A 12,609-nucleotide genomic window follows, 5' to 3' on the forward strand; every position below is an offset into this window, starting at 1 on the left:
AGGTTCCGAGCTGACAGCATAGAGCCTGATGCGGAGCCTGAACTCACAAACCATGAGATCAGGACCTGAGCCAAAGTCCCACTGAGCCACCCAGGCACCCCCAGCCTGTTGTTTTAAAACTATCACCACTTCAAAGCTGAACCACCTACTGCTTTCCATACTTATCACTGAAGGACAATTGTAGGTCGTAAAATGTTTACGTTTAAAAGGTGAAAAATAGGGGTTCTGTTTAAAGTTGCTTTTTCAAACACGGATTACCTTTTTTACATAAGGTACATAGACTATCTTCTTTGTCAATAATCAAATATAATATACATTCTCTAACCACTTTTGTCACTATAAATTTCCCTAGAATGTCATCACCCCCCCCCGAAGGCATCAATCTGATGAAATCTTAGAACTGATTACGTAATGACAAGCTTTTAAAGAGTAAGTCAATATTTTTCAGTTTCAGAGGGTTTGTCAAGATCTCAAATTCTAACTAAAACCAGTATCACCTTAAAGTCTGAAAAGAATATACATTTAATATCAAATGACTAAAAGTCATTTAAAATATATAATTCTTAGGGCATCTGGGTGGCTCAGTTGGTTGAATGTCTGACTCTTGATTTCAACTCAGGTCATGATACCACAGTCATGGGATAGAACCCCTCATCGGGCTCCATGCTGAGTGTGGAGCCTGCTTAAGATATTCATATTCTCTCTTTCTCTCCCTGCACCAACCCCCCCACACTCCCTCTTCCCCAGTGGTGCTCTCCCTTTCAAATTAAAATACAATACATAATTCTTAGATTATTTTATCTGCTCAAAGACTCTTCAAAGGTATGTTTATTAGATAGATAGAGAAAAATTTTACATATCAAATAGGTAAAATCTCTTATTTGAAATCTGGAACTCATTTCATCGGCTGCCTAAGAAAGTTTAAAGAAAAAAATAGAATTGGTCCTGACTTCTCCTTACATTTGAGGTAATATTGTTACAGCTGAATCTCTGATAAGCAGGAAGTCATTCACATATAATAGGATCCTATTTACCACACCCCTGATCCCTTCTTTCTTGTCCTACTGCTTCTGCCAGAAAGGCATCCAAACTAATGATAAAATATAAAAAGTAGACAGCAGTCTCATGTGTTAATATAGGATCAGAGGAAAACATAGACCTCCAGCATCTTATAAATATTATTACAATTAAAAATCTCTCTATAAGCAGACAAGTAATCACTATTTAATTGATGCCTTCCTCAGTGTCCGTTAACAAAGGTATAGAGAATAAATGTAGGGAAAAAATATTCCCACAAACCTAACATGTAACCTTCTCATATTAAAGTTAACAGCTCTCACCTATAGCTACTGCCCCAAAAAAGTATTTTATTGACCTGGTTTTCTTGATGGCTCTACGGTGTCAGTTACTTTATACATTCATTGAAGGAGCTGTTAGTTGCTGATCTTAATTTTTTAGTCTGCCTCCATCAGGTATGAGCCCTCATGTTACAAGAAATTTAACAATTTTTTTAAGGTAAGAATCTTTAGGGGCGCCTGGGTGGCGCAGTCGGTTAAGCGTCCGACTGCAGCCAGGTCACGGTCTCGCAGTCCGTGAGTTCGAGCCCCGCGTCAGGCTCTGGGCTGATGGCTCACAGCCTGGAGCCTGTTTCCAATTCTGTGTCTCCCTCTCTCTCTGCCCCTCCCCCGTTCATGCTCTGTCTCTCTCTGTCCCAAAAATAAATAAACGTTGAAAAAAAAAAAAGAATCTTTAGTACAATCTTTTTTCTAGATGAAGATAAAATATATTTTGGAGGCAGAATATATACTTGAGAGAGAAAAAAACAGAAGACGTTGAAATTCATTTACATATAGAAATGTTTAAGTTAAAGCCTCACCACTGAAGGCATTTTTAATATTTAGGATTAATATTTGCTGGGAAGTAATTCATTTGTGAAGTTAACATATATATAATAGGTTCTGATCACCAGATAGGGTGTGTGTGTGTGTGTGTGCGCACATGTGTGTGGGTATTGGGAGTGGGTACTCCCATATCCAACAATTCTCTGACACCAGCAGAGTGTCCTACAACACAACTCAATTCTGACACTAACTGGAGATGGCACCTAATCCCAAAGGGTAAGGGCTCAGTTCCACAGGGCACCTTCCGCTTTACATGCCAATCTCAGGCCCAGGGTGCTACCTGTACTTCTGACCAACTGGCTATAAAATTAGAGGTTCCCACAAAACCCTACTTGGGTTTAATCTGCTAGAGCAGTTCAAAGAATTCAGAAAACCCATTAACTCACTAGATTACCAATTTATTACAAAGGATATGAATCAACAGCCGGATCAGAGTTACATGGGGCAAGGTCCCTAGTGAAATTCCTTCTTGGGGGCGCCTGGGTGTCTCAGTGGGTTGACTGTCCTACTTTGGTTCAGGTCATGATCTCATGGTTCATGAGTTCAAGTCCCGGTGCAGAGCTCGCTTCAGATTCTCTGTCTCTGTCTGCTCCTCCCAATCGCTCTCAAAAATAAACAAATATTAAAAAGGAAGGAAGGAAGGAAGGAAGGAAGGAAGGAAGGAAGGAAGGAAGGAAGGAAGGAAGGAAGGAAGGAAGGAAGGAAGGAAGGAAGGAATTCCTTGTTTCCTCATAAAGCTTGGGGCCCAGCAGGGTAGCATAGGAGGTGTTCTGGTTTCCCAACCTGGGAGCTCTCTGAAATCCCTTCCTCTGGGGTTTTTATGGAGGTCTCATTACATAGGCATGACTCATTAAATCTTTGGCTATTGGTGACTGAGTCGACCTCCAGCTCCTCTCCCCTCCCTGAAAATCAAGAGTTTTCATGCTTGGTTCCCCTGGCAACCAGCCCCCACGCTTAGTGCTTTCCAAAAGTCACCCCAGTATATAAGCCCAGTTGTGGTGGAAAGGGGCTTGTTATGAACAAGACACCATTTCACCTTTGTGGATTGATGTACCAAATATTATAATAAAAGATGCTCCCATTGTTCTTATTGCTCAGGAAATTCCAAGGGTTGTGGGAACTGTAAGCCAGGAACTGGATAAAGACCAAATATATATGAGAAGTATATTTTGGTGATCTGAATGACCAAATACACCTTTCTTACAAATCACAGTGTCACAACATTGCATATTCCTCTCATTGTAGCACATATCTTTCTTTTTGGTAAGTCAAATGTTTCCCAAACACTGTCTTTCCCAACTCCTTAAAAGAACATGTTCTTGTTCAGTCTTGTGTCCTTAGTACTTAGTGTTTAACATACGGTTGGGACATAATGAAGTTTGAATGAGTGAATGAGTACATGTGTTACACAAACAATGAAGAAGGCAAATAGGCAAGAGAATGTGAACATGTGAAATACAAAATACACCACGGAATGCTTCAGGCTGTGCAAATCTGGACCTTCATATCAGCCATTCCTTCTAGCTTGAATGTTCTTTTATTTGTCCCCACCCTCACCCCCAACTCCTCATCTGGGTTTTCACTCTTTGACACTCACTTTAAATATCTATTTGCTCACTTCTACACACACACACACACGTGTATATACACACATGTACGTGTGTGCCAAGGCAGTCTTCCCTTTCCACGTTCTAAAGACTTTTCTTTGTATTTCCACAGCCTCCTGTGCACACCGTGGTTGCAGTCCCTAGCACATCATACTAGAATGATTGTTTATTTGCTCATCATTGCCACTTGACTATAAACCCCTTAAAGGACACTGTCTTCATCTGTATCCGTATTCATATGTCTAGCCATCAGCACAATGCCTAGTGGTAGTAGGCACTCCACAACAGTTTGAAATAATGGGTAAGAGACTGAATGAATGGAAGAGGCTCTCCATTCTGGAAAGTCATCTTAGCATATCTTTTTGTTCCCAATAAGAGGCCAATCAAGCACATGTATTGGCAACTCCTGTAGAAAATGAAATTAATGATTAAATATTGAGATTATTGCCTATACAGGAAAATAAGAATTGGAAACAGTGATGCTTTAATCCATGGACATGCCTCAGGCAGAGAGGACTCCAACACACCTTTTCCTCTTTCCATCTCACCCCGGATCCTGTGTCAGTAAAAAATGTGTTCTTCCTAGGGGCACCTGGGTGGCTCAGTTGCTTGAGCACCCGATTTCGGCTCAGGTCATGATCTCAAGGTTTGTGAGTTTAAGCCCCAGCATCGGATCCTCTGTCCCCTCCTTCTCTGCATCTCCCTCACTTGTACGCTCTCTCTCTCTCTCTCTCTCTCAAAAATAAATAAAACATTAAAAAAAAGTGTTTTCTTCCTTCTCAACCTAAGTTTCCCTATATTGTTCTCAGATGCCACACATAGATCTGTCTTCCAGAAATCATCCAGTAATCTCCTGCTCATGCAATGTGTATATGTCTCATGTCCTCAGAATCTTGAACCACAACTGAGTAAGCTAAACACACACACATGCACACAGCAAACAAAAAAACAAACAAACAAAACCCTAGTTTTATGGGAAAATGGGTGCTCATGGGTTGGCATTCCCATTTTGACAGGGATCTTGACTAATATGATGGCTTTTCTCAACATGGGACTTTTAAGAAATCCTCAAATGTCTCTGCTGGGATGAGTTCCTTCTTAACACTAGAAAGGTGAGAAAGCTTGGCGTTTAGGGCAAGACTTTGAAGCCAAGCTGCATGGGTTTGTATCCTAGCCCTTCCACTCTCTCACCTGACCTTAAGCAAACTCACTGATGCCCAAGGTTTCTATCTGTAAAATGAAATAGTAAGACTTATCTCACAAAATTGCTAGGAATATGAAACGGATTAGTAAAAGTAGGATATTCAGAAGAGTGCCTAGCAAGTAGTCAGTAATTTTCTGCTATTAATATTTTCATTTTCTGTTATTAGAACTGGCTCTGAAAGAACCTGAAGGGAAAAATGTCCAAAGTAGTAAAGGGATAAGAGAGAACACTTACTGATTTGGTTGTTCAGCTTGAATGCAATGTCCAGCTGCAGGATAAACAGCATGAATTGGAACCAAGGACTCATCTCCATGGAGGGAAGGGGAATGTGGACAGAAAACACAATGTCATTGGCTTCAATTTCCCTTGGAATTGCTTCCTCGATGTCTCGGATCTTGTCGCATTGGTTGGGTCCCCAAGGCATTAACCATTTTGTCTTGTGATGGTTTTTACGGACATCCACACATTTCACTGACATGTAGGACACTGCCGTCGTGGGCCCTGGAGCTGAAAAGAAAATGTTTTCGGATTTAAAAAAATCATCCACTGAAGTGCTCATTTTTTGGCTAACATTTGTCCCCAATTTTTATATCGCCTTCTATAATTGGGATCAGTAATATCTAGGGATCCCCCAAATCCAGGTGAGGATCCTTCAGTGACCTCCACAGGTGTCATAAAGTATCTCTAAAAGCCTTCCCATTATGTCTTCAATCACCATCACTTTTATTGAAAGAATGTATTTGTAACCACTTTGGTTCCGTTACTTCCTTACTCCAAACAAATGTCACAAAAATCAACTGTGCTTCAGTTCCCACAGGCCTCAGGGCTTGGAGGGTTCTGGGACTTCACAGAGCACAGTGTTTGAAGTCAGAAGTCCTGCGTCTGAAGCCTGGTTGAACAACTTACTGTCAGTTCATCTTGGGTAAATTGGTTCAATCTAGTGGTTTCAGGACACTCATCTGAGAAACAAGATGGTTAGTTTCTAAGATTGACCAAGACAGTAGGTTTCTAAGATTCTCCTTAGTTCTAACCCTGCTTTTGATCGAGAGAGAGAACTATGTTGACCTCAGGCCCTCACTTAGTATGGTACCTATCAGAGGTAGAAACTGAAACACTGACTGCTACTTCAGAGATCTATAAAAGCCATGCTTTTGATCTATGCATTTCAATAGACATCATCACACCTGAACTACGTAACATTAAAAAAAACCCAAAACACTGTTTTGTGATTGTAAAACAGTTAGGTGATTATAAAAGAAAATCTGTAAAATACAGAAATCTTAAAGTTCAAAACAACATTCACCCAAAATCCCACTAGAGGGAAGTAACACTGTTGGAAAAATATCAAAATACTGTCTTTTCTATGAGTGTGTAATTAGATAAAAAATTACAAACGAATTATATGACTTTAAAATACATACATATTAACATATATTTCTATAAAACAGGATCACAACATACATAGGTTTGTAGCTTTTTCTTTTCATTCACTTAAAGAAGCAGAGCAGTTCAGTGGTGAGTACCACCAGCTCTAGGCCAACCTGCCTGGTGCCCCATCCTGATTCCCTAATTCCTACCTGTGTCACCACTCATTCACACTAAGAAATTTTTGGGTGAATTACTAAAGCTCTCTATGTGTATTTTTTCATCTCTTAAATGGCAATAACAATAGTATGTACTTCTGGGGCACTTGGGTGGCTCAGTCGGTTGGGCGTCCGACTTCAGCTCAGGTCACCATCTCGCAGTCTGTGAGTTCAAGCCCTGTGTCAAGCTCTGTGCTGACAGCTCAGAGCCTGGAGCCTGTTTCGGATTCTGTGTCTCCCTCTCTCTCTGCCCCTTCCCTGCTCATGCTCTGTCTCTCTCTCTCTCTGTCAAAAATAAATAAACATTAAAAAAATGTTTTTAAAAACAATAATATGTACTTCTGTGAGTCATTGTATACATTAAAGGAGTTAACATGAAAAGTATGTACTGTGAACAGTGTTTGAGCACATGAAAAGTACAAAAATTAGCTATTACATTTTTATATGATTAAAAATTTTCAACCAGTGTTTGCAAAATAATCAGTCACATAACACCAAATTTAATTTCTCAAAATCCCCCTCGCTTATAAAGGTTGTCTATAAATAATTATTTGCCTAATATTTTTTGCTAGTAACTTACCTTAACTTTCCCATCTGCTGTCTAAATTTGTTTATGGCATACTTAAATCTAGAGAAGTTCCAGATTTTATGTAGAATGTCTGTTTTGCTTTTTCTCATGATTTTGTGCTTAGACTTTCTTTATATCCAAATTCAATGAACAGCCACCTTTATTAATTTCTAGTTATTTTTTTTACAATTTCTTTTTTTCTTAAATATTTAAATAGTTGGTCCATATGAAATTTGTTTTGATGTAAAAGATGAAGTGAGGTTCTAAGTTTTATTTTTTCTAAATATTTAAATTATTCTTTACTGAACGGACTCTCCTTTCTTGTTGATTTAGGATACTGTCTTTATCTCATGTAAACCAAATAGATGTTTTTGGGAAATCTGCTCTATTTCATGTATTGGACTGTCACATCATGGCTCAATACAACATTGTTTTGAATCCAATAAAATGATGGTTTGTATCAGTATCTGGTAGGGTAAATCCCCTCCACAAATCCATTCAAGTTTATCCTTTTTATCCTTTCGCTGGGATTTGACTGAAATTGCATTAAATCTACAAACGAATGTGGACAGAATTGGCATCCTTTCTCAACATTTAGTTTTCCTATCCAAGAACAACGATTGCTTCTCCATTAACTAGAGTTCATGTTTATATTTCTTTGAAAATTTTCAGTTTTCATCATGTGGGTCCTGGTATTACAATATATTTTTAAAATGTATTTATAAAACTTATCTCTGGAAATGAGCAGGGAAAGGAAAACAGTATAAATTATGCAAGTTTAAACGTCTAATTCTGTGCATATAATTGGTATACCATACTTTCAGACCTTTTAGGAGGAGAAATCATTTCTTTTGTAATAGAGATCAGATAACACCTAGAGAAATATGTAAAGCAAAAGGAAAGTCACTTAGGAGGCAAAAGGGTACATTATTAATATTTGCCCTGCTTCTAATGCTCAAATACACATTTTTTCTATCCCTAAATATCTGTCCTAATGGTAAATTTTGAGTAGTAAAATGTTATGTTTGCAGAGAGTTGGGGCAATGTACACTAAAACTTACCCAGAAACACAGCACAACTGAACTCTAGCTGAAAGTCTTTCAGTACGCCACAGAAGCACCACAAATCCATGCAAGGGAAGGTTTTCTTTAAAACCCAAAGCTGTGGGGCGCCTGGGTGGCTCAGTCGGTTAAGCGTCCGACTTCAGCTCAGGTCACGATCTCGCGGTCCGTGAGTTCGAGTCCCAAGTTGGGCTCTGGGCTGATGGCTCAGAGCCTGGAGCCTGCTTCTGATTCTGTGTCTCCCTCTCTCTCTGCCCCTCCCCCGTTCATGCTCTGTCTCTCTCTGTCTCAAAAAATAAAAACGTTAAAAAAAAATTAAAAAAAATAAAAAATAAAACCCAAAGCTGTATCATGAAGACATTTTACATGTAATCCACATAAAGTCAGACTTCTAGCTTATTAGAAATATGAATCAATCAAACTTTGGTTATGCTGACTCAGCCAAATAGCCCTCTGACGTTAGAAAAACTAAATGGCACATTTAACTGAATGCTTTTTAATGTGGCTGGAGAAATAAACAGGGAGACAAAAGTCATGAATTCTATTTTTGGCTAACATACGCAAACTGACTATTTGCTGCAGAAAATAGTTACTACATTTTAAAACTTCGATTCTTCTAAAATGAACCTAACCTTTTTTAATTTCTTCCCTCCCCCCCCCACTGTGAAAAACAAGTCTCTCCCTCCTTAGACCAAAATGAAAAATAACTAGCTGAGTTCCTCAGCTAAGCTCCAAAACCACATTCCAAACTTAATAACAGAGAAGCTGAACACTTTACGGGCACAAAGGCTGCATTTTTAATGGACACAGTGAACGCCTGCCTTTGTAGCAGCCTGAATTATTTTCATTCTTTCATTAGTCTAGTGTATCTTGCATAAAGAAAAAAAATCCCAGGAATACTAATATTTTCATAAATCTCATGGCAATGAACTTGGAGAAGCCTCAAGTGCATCTCAAGTTATACTATGGGAATCACAAATATTTTTCTACACATGAATAAATAAATAAATAAATAAATTTTGAGACTAGTCTCTAGTCTCAAAAACCTTTTACATACCTTAAATACCTAAAGATAATTCAGCATCTTCAATTTTTCCAGTAGTGCTCAAAACACAAAATATTTGTATTGTTTGAGAAAGTAAAAAAGACATTCTGATATTCAAACATGGACAGTTCATGTTCTCGCAATAATATATTTACAACTTAGGACAATCTCCTACAACAGTTAAAAGTGAATTCCCAGGTGTTTCTTTAGGTAGAAAGCCTATCAGAGAACTAAAAACAAAGATAATACCTAATAGAAAGTGTTTTCACTAGCTACAGACAAAATTGTGACTACATGCATCGTAAAACAGTGTCTAAAATTTTAAAAAAGTTTACTTTCTGTCTTTAAATAAAAAAAAGAAGTATGAAGGAAGGATATTACTGTAAGAGAAAAGAATAAAATGGAAGATGTTGAAATTATCTGCAACCTTTGAAGAAGCCACAATCAACTAACAGGTATATGTAATGAAGGCCCTACTTAGTCACTAGCGTGGTTTAAGGATTAATAGAGTTTGTATATTTAAGAAGGGGCTGGATGGATTCAGGTCAACAAACTGAGTCATGTTTGCTCAGGTGAAAGCTAAAAATAACCACTCCTCAGTATTCCTAGGATAGTAATGCAATATCACCCAGCTGCCTCAGCACACATTATAAATGTCCCCTCTACCCATCCATAGCATTTACTTGGGGAGAAAAAAAATGGGCCAAAAGCTACTTTAACATCAGGGCAATTTAGTAGTCAGAGCAATCTGGCCAAAAGTGAATTTGCCCAGGCACTGTGGATTGGTTAACTCGTGGTAGCTTAAGACCGCATTTAGATCATGCAAAGAAGTCATAAAACCACAAGTTATTCATTGAAAACTCTGACCTGTTTTGAGTTCAGCTCCGTTTACTATGTCAAACATGGGCCATTTTTTCTTTCCTTATCTGGACTTCAACTGCCAGTATTTTTGGCCTCCTCTACCTCTCTGCTACAGTACAGGAATTGTGACATGTGATACTATATGACATTTAATTTTAAAGGGATATGAAATCAATAAGACTTCTAACTCGAGGTGGTGAAAAACTGCACAAACTCATCTTGAAGCTTCTTTGAAAATTCAGTGGCTCTTCAATTAACATAAATTACAAAGGTTCATACTACATTCACCAAATATGTCAAGTACCTACTTTGCACTAGGTACTCTTCGATGCTACAGTGAACCCAATAGACATCAGCTTTCCAGCCATGTGAAATGTACAAATGATGGGGTTAACGGGCAATAAATAATTCACAGTAAAAAGTAATTATAATTTCGGATGCTACATTTATCCTGACATTACCTGAGAAAGGGCAACAGAAAGATACTTGGGAGGTAAGAGAAATGAATTCGCTAGAATGAGGTAAAAATTCCAGTCATCATTACAACATAACCTTGAGTAAAAATGTAAGTGAACAATGACTAAACCTGTACTCCTTTTGGAACAATATTCATTGACTCCAGCCAGCTTCCTGTTATAGCATCTCAAATGGCTGTCCAGTTTACAAATTACCATCTAGCCAACCACTACCGCTATCATGCTCAAAGTTGAGTCAACATCAAATCATTAGCCCCTACTCCCTCCAGAACCTGTCATTAAAGAGTTGGACAGAGATACAAGACTTAGTTGGCTCCTAGAAAAGTTAAAATAAAATTAAAACAACATGCTAACATGACACATGGTCTCCGTTTAAGCCAGCACAGACTATTTCTTTCTTTGCTTTATTACAAGTAAAGAAGGTTCCTTTAGCAATTATCTAGGAATATCATTATTATGCGGGCATTGTGCTAACTAAAGATAGAGTCAAATGACAGTCCCAGACCCCGAGTTGCTCACAGTTGAGTGTGGGAGGCTGAGAAGTTGGCAGAGAAGTACATCCTGATTGAAACTTGCTTGGACAGAGGTTTGCGCAGGATGCACCAGCAGTAAAGAGGGGTGGGGTTGGCGGTACTACTTCAGGAGGCCTGGACTTAGCCTTGAAAGAGAGCACGTGTCAGTTGGCCAGAGGGAAAAGGGGGACAGCCGAGTGGGGAAGACACTGAAGAAGAGCTTGTGCCAGATCACAGGATATCTAGCATATCATAGTAGGTTCTCCAGATGTCTGAGTTTGAGTATTAAAATTTATAAAGAGATCATTTGATAGTTGAAAATGTAGCCTCAGCCTAACTTTGTGTGCTTCCTCTAATTAGCGGCATCCTTCTACTAGGGTGCTTCGGCTTCTGCTCCCTATCAGCTGTGCTCCACTCTACAGAGCAATGTAAGGAAGAATAAAGAAAGATCCACAAATAACAGAGAGTTTGTATTTAGGGGGCTCTTTCCTTCTGAGACACCATCTCTGTCCTGTAGGTAGCCACGAGGCTAGCCATGAACTCTCCTGGAAAGAAAAGGAGGAGGGTGGTGGGGAGGGAATGGAGAAGGTCTGCCTTCTATCCTGGCAACTGGGCCTTCCGGGAGCCCCTTTGAAGTCTAGATCACCAAAACCAGAGGAATATATTCTTCCTGCAACAAAGGTGATATTTAAAGATTAATCTGCTTTGGGCTATAAGGGGAAGCAATGTGCAGAACAGACCAGTTAAAAGGGTAAGTCATGGGGCACCTGGGTGGCACAGTCGGTTAAGCATCTGACTCTTGATCTCAATTCAGGTCATGCTCTCACAGTTCATGAGTTTGAGCCCTGCATTGGGCTCTGGGCTGATGGTGCAGAGCCTTCTTGGGATTCTGTCTCTCCTTCTCTCTGCCCCTTCCCCGCTTGTTCTCTCTCAGGCTCTCTCTCAAAATAAGTAAATAAACTTAAAAAAAAAAAAAGAAAGAAAGAAAACTGCATGTAAAAACAAGGTAAGTTATGTTTATGAACATTAATAATCAGAACTCCTCAGTTTGAAAAAGTAATGATTTTAGGTAAAAATGGTCAAATATATTTAAGAAATATTTCAGAGAATTTTACTTTCACCATAGCAATTAGCTGACAGAAATGAAAACAAAACTATACACCCTGATTTAAACAATGTATACATAATTGCTAACAGATACCTTCTTCTACTGACTCAAGGAGGTTGCTCTAACTCTTGAAATCTAGTGACAGTTAAAAATCTGCTGTCATGATCTTCACACCCATAAAAATACAAATGCTTGGTTTATTTATCTGTGTTTTATAATATCATTTATTTATTTTCTACCTCATTCCTAAAAGATTTTGGATATTAGAAAATAGAAAGTAGATATTAGACTTCATTTAAAACAATTTTTTAAATGTTTGTTTCTTTAAAAAAATTTTTTTAATGTTTATTTTTGAGAGAGAGAGAGAGACAGACAGACAGACAGCGTGTGAGTGGGGGAGGGGCAGAGAGAGAGAGGGAGACGCAGAATCTGAAGCAGGCTCCAGGTTCTGAGCTGTCAGCACAGAGCCCGATGTGGGGCTCGAACTCATGAACCGTGAGATCATGATCTGAGCCAAAGTTGGACGCTTAATGGCCTGAGCCACCCAGGCACCCCAATGTTTATTTATTTTTGAGGGAGTGAGAGAGACAGAGCATGAGCAGGGGAAGGGCAGAGAGAGAGAGAGAGAGAGAGAGCGAGAGAGAGAGCACGCGCAGGCGAGAGAAACACAGAATCCATAGCAG

The 12,609-nt window shown here is 39.0% G+C and overlaps 1 protein-coding gene across 4 annotated transcripts in view; it reads right to left on the reverse strand.

Moving 5' to 3' along the window:
- WLS (Wnt ligand secretion mediator) overlaps positions 1–12,609 on the reverse strand; it is a 100,560-nt gene that overhangs the window by 52,882 nt on the left and 35,069 nt on the right. For all 4 annotated transcript variants that reach the window (XR_003420134.2, XM_015083388.3, XM_027058899.2 and 1 more), the window contains exon 2: positions 4,947–5,219. Coding sequence is in view for 3 of the 4 variants with exons in the window: in XM_015083388.3 (XP_014938874.1) it covers positions 4,947–5,219 (273 nt within the window). In the remaining variant the exon portion in view is untranslated. The remainder of the gene's footprint in view (positions 1–4,946; positions 5,220–12,609) is intronic.

The sequence above is a fragment of the Acinonyx jubatus genome, chromosome C1 (assembly GCF_027475565.1).
Source record: "Acinonyx jubatus isolate Ajub_Pintada_27869175 chromosome C1, VMU_Ajub_asm_v1.0, whole genome shotgun sequence".
NCBI lineage: Eukaryota > Metazoa > Chordata > Mammalia > Carnivora > Felidae > Acinonyx > Acinonyx jubatus.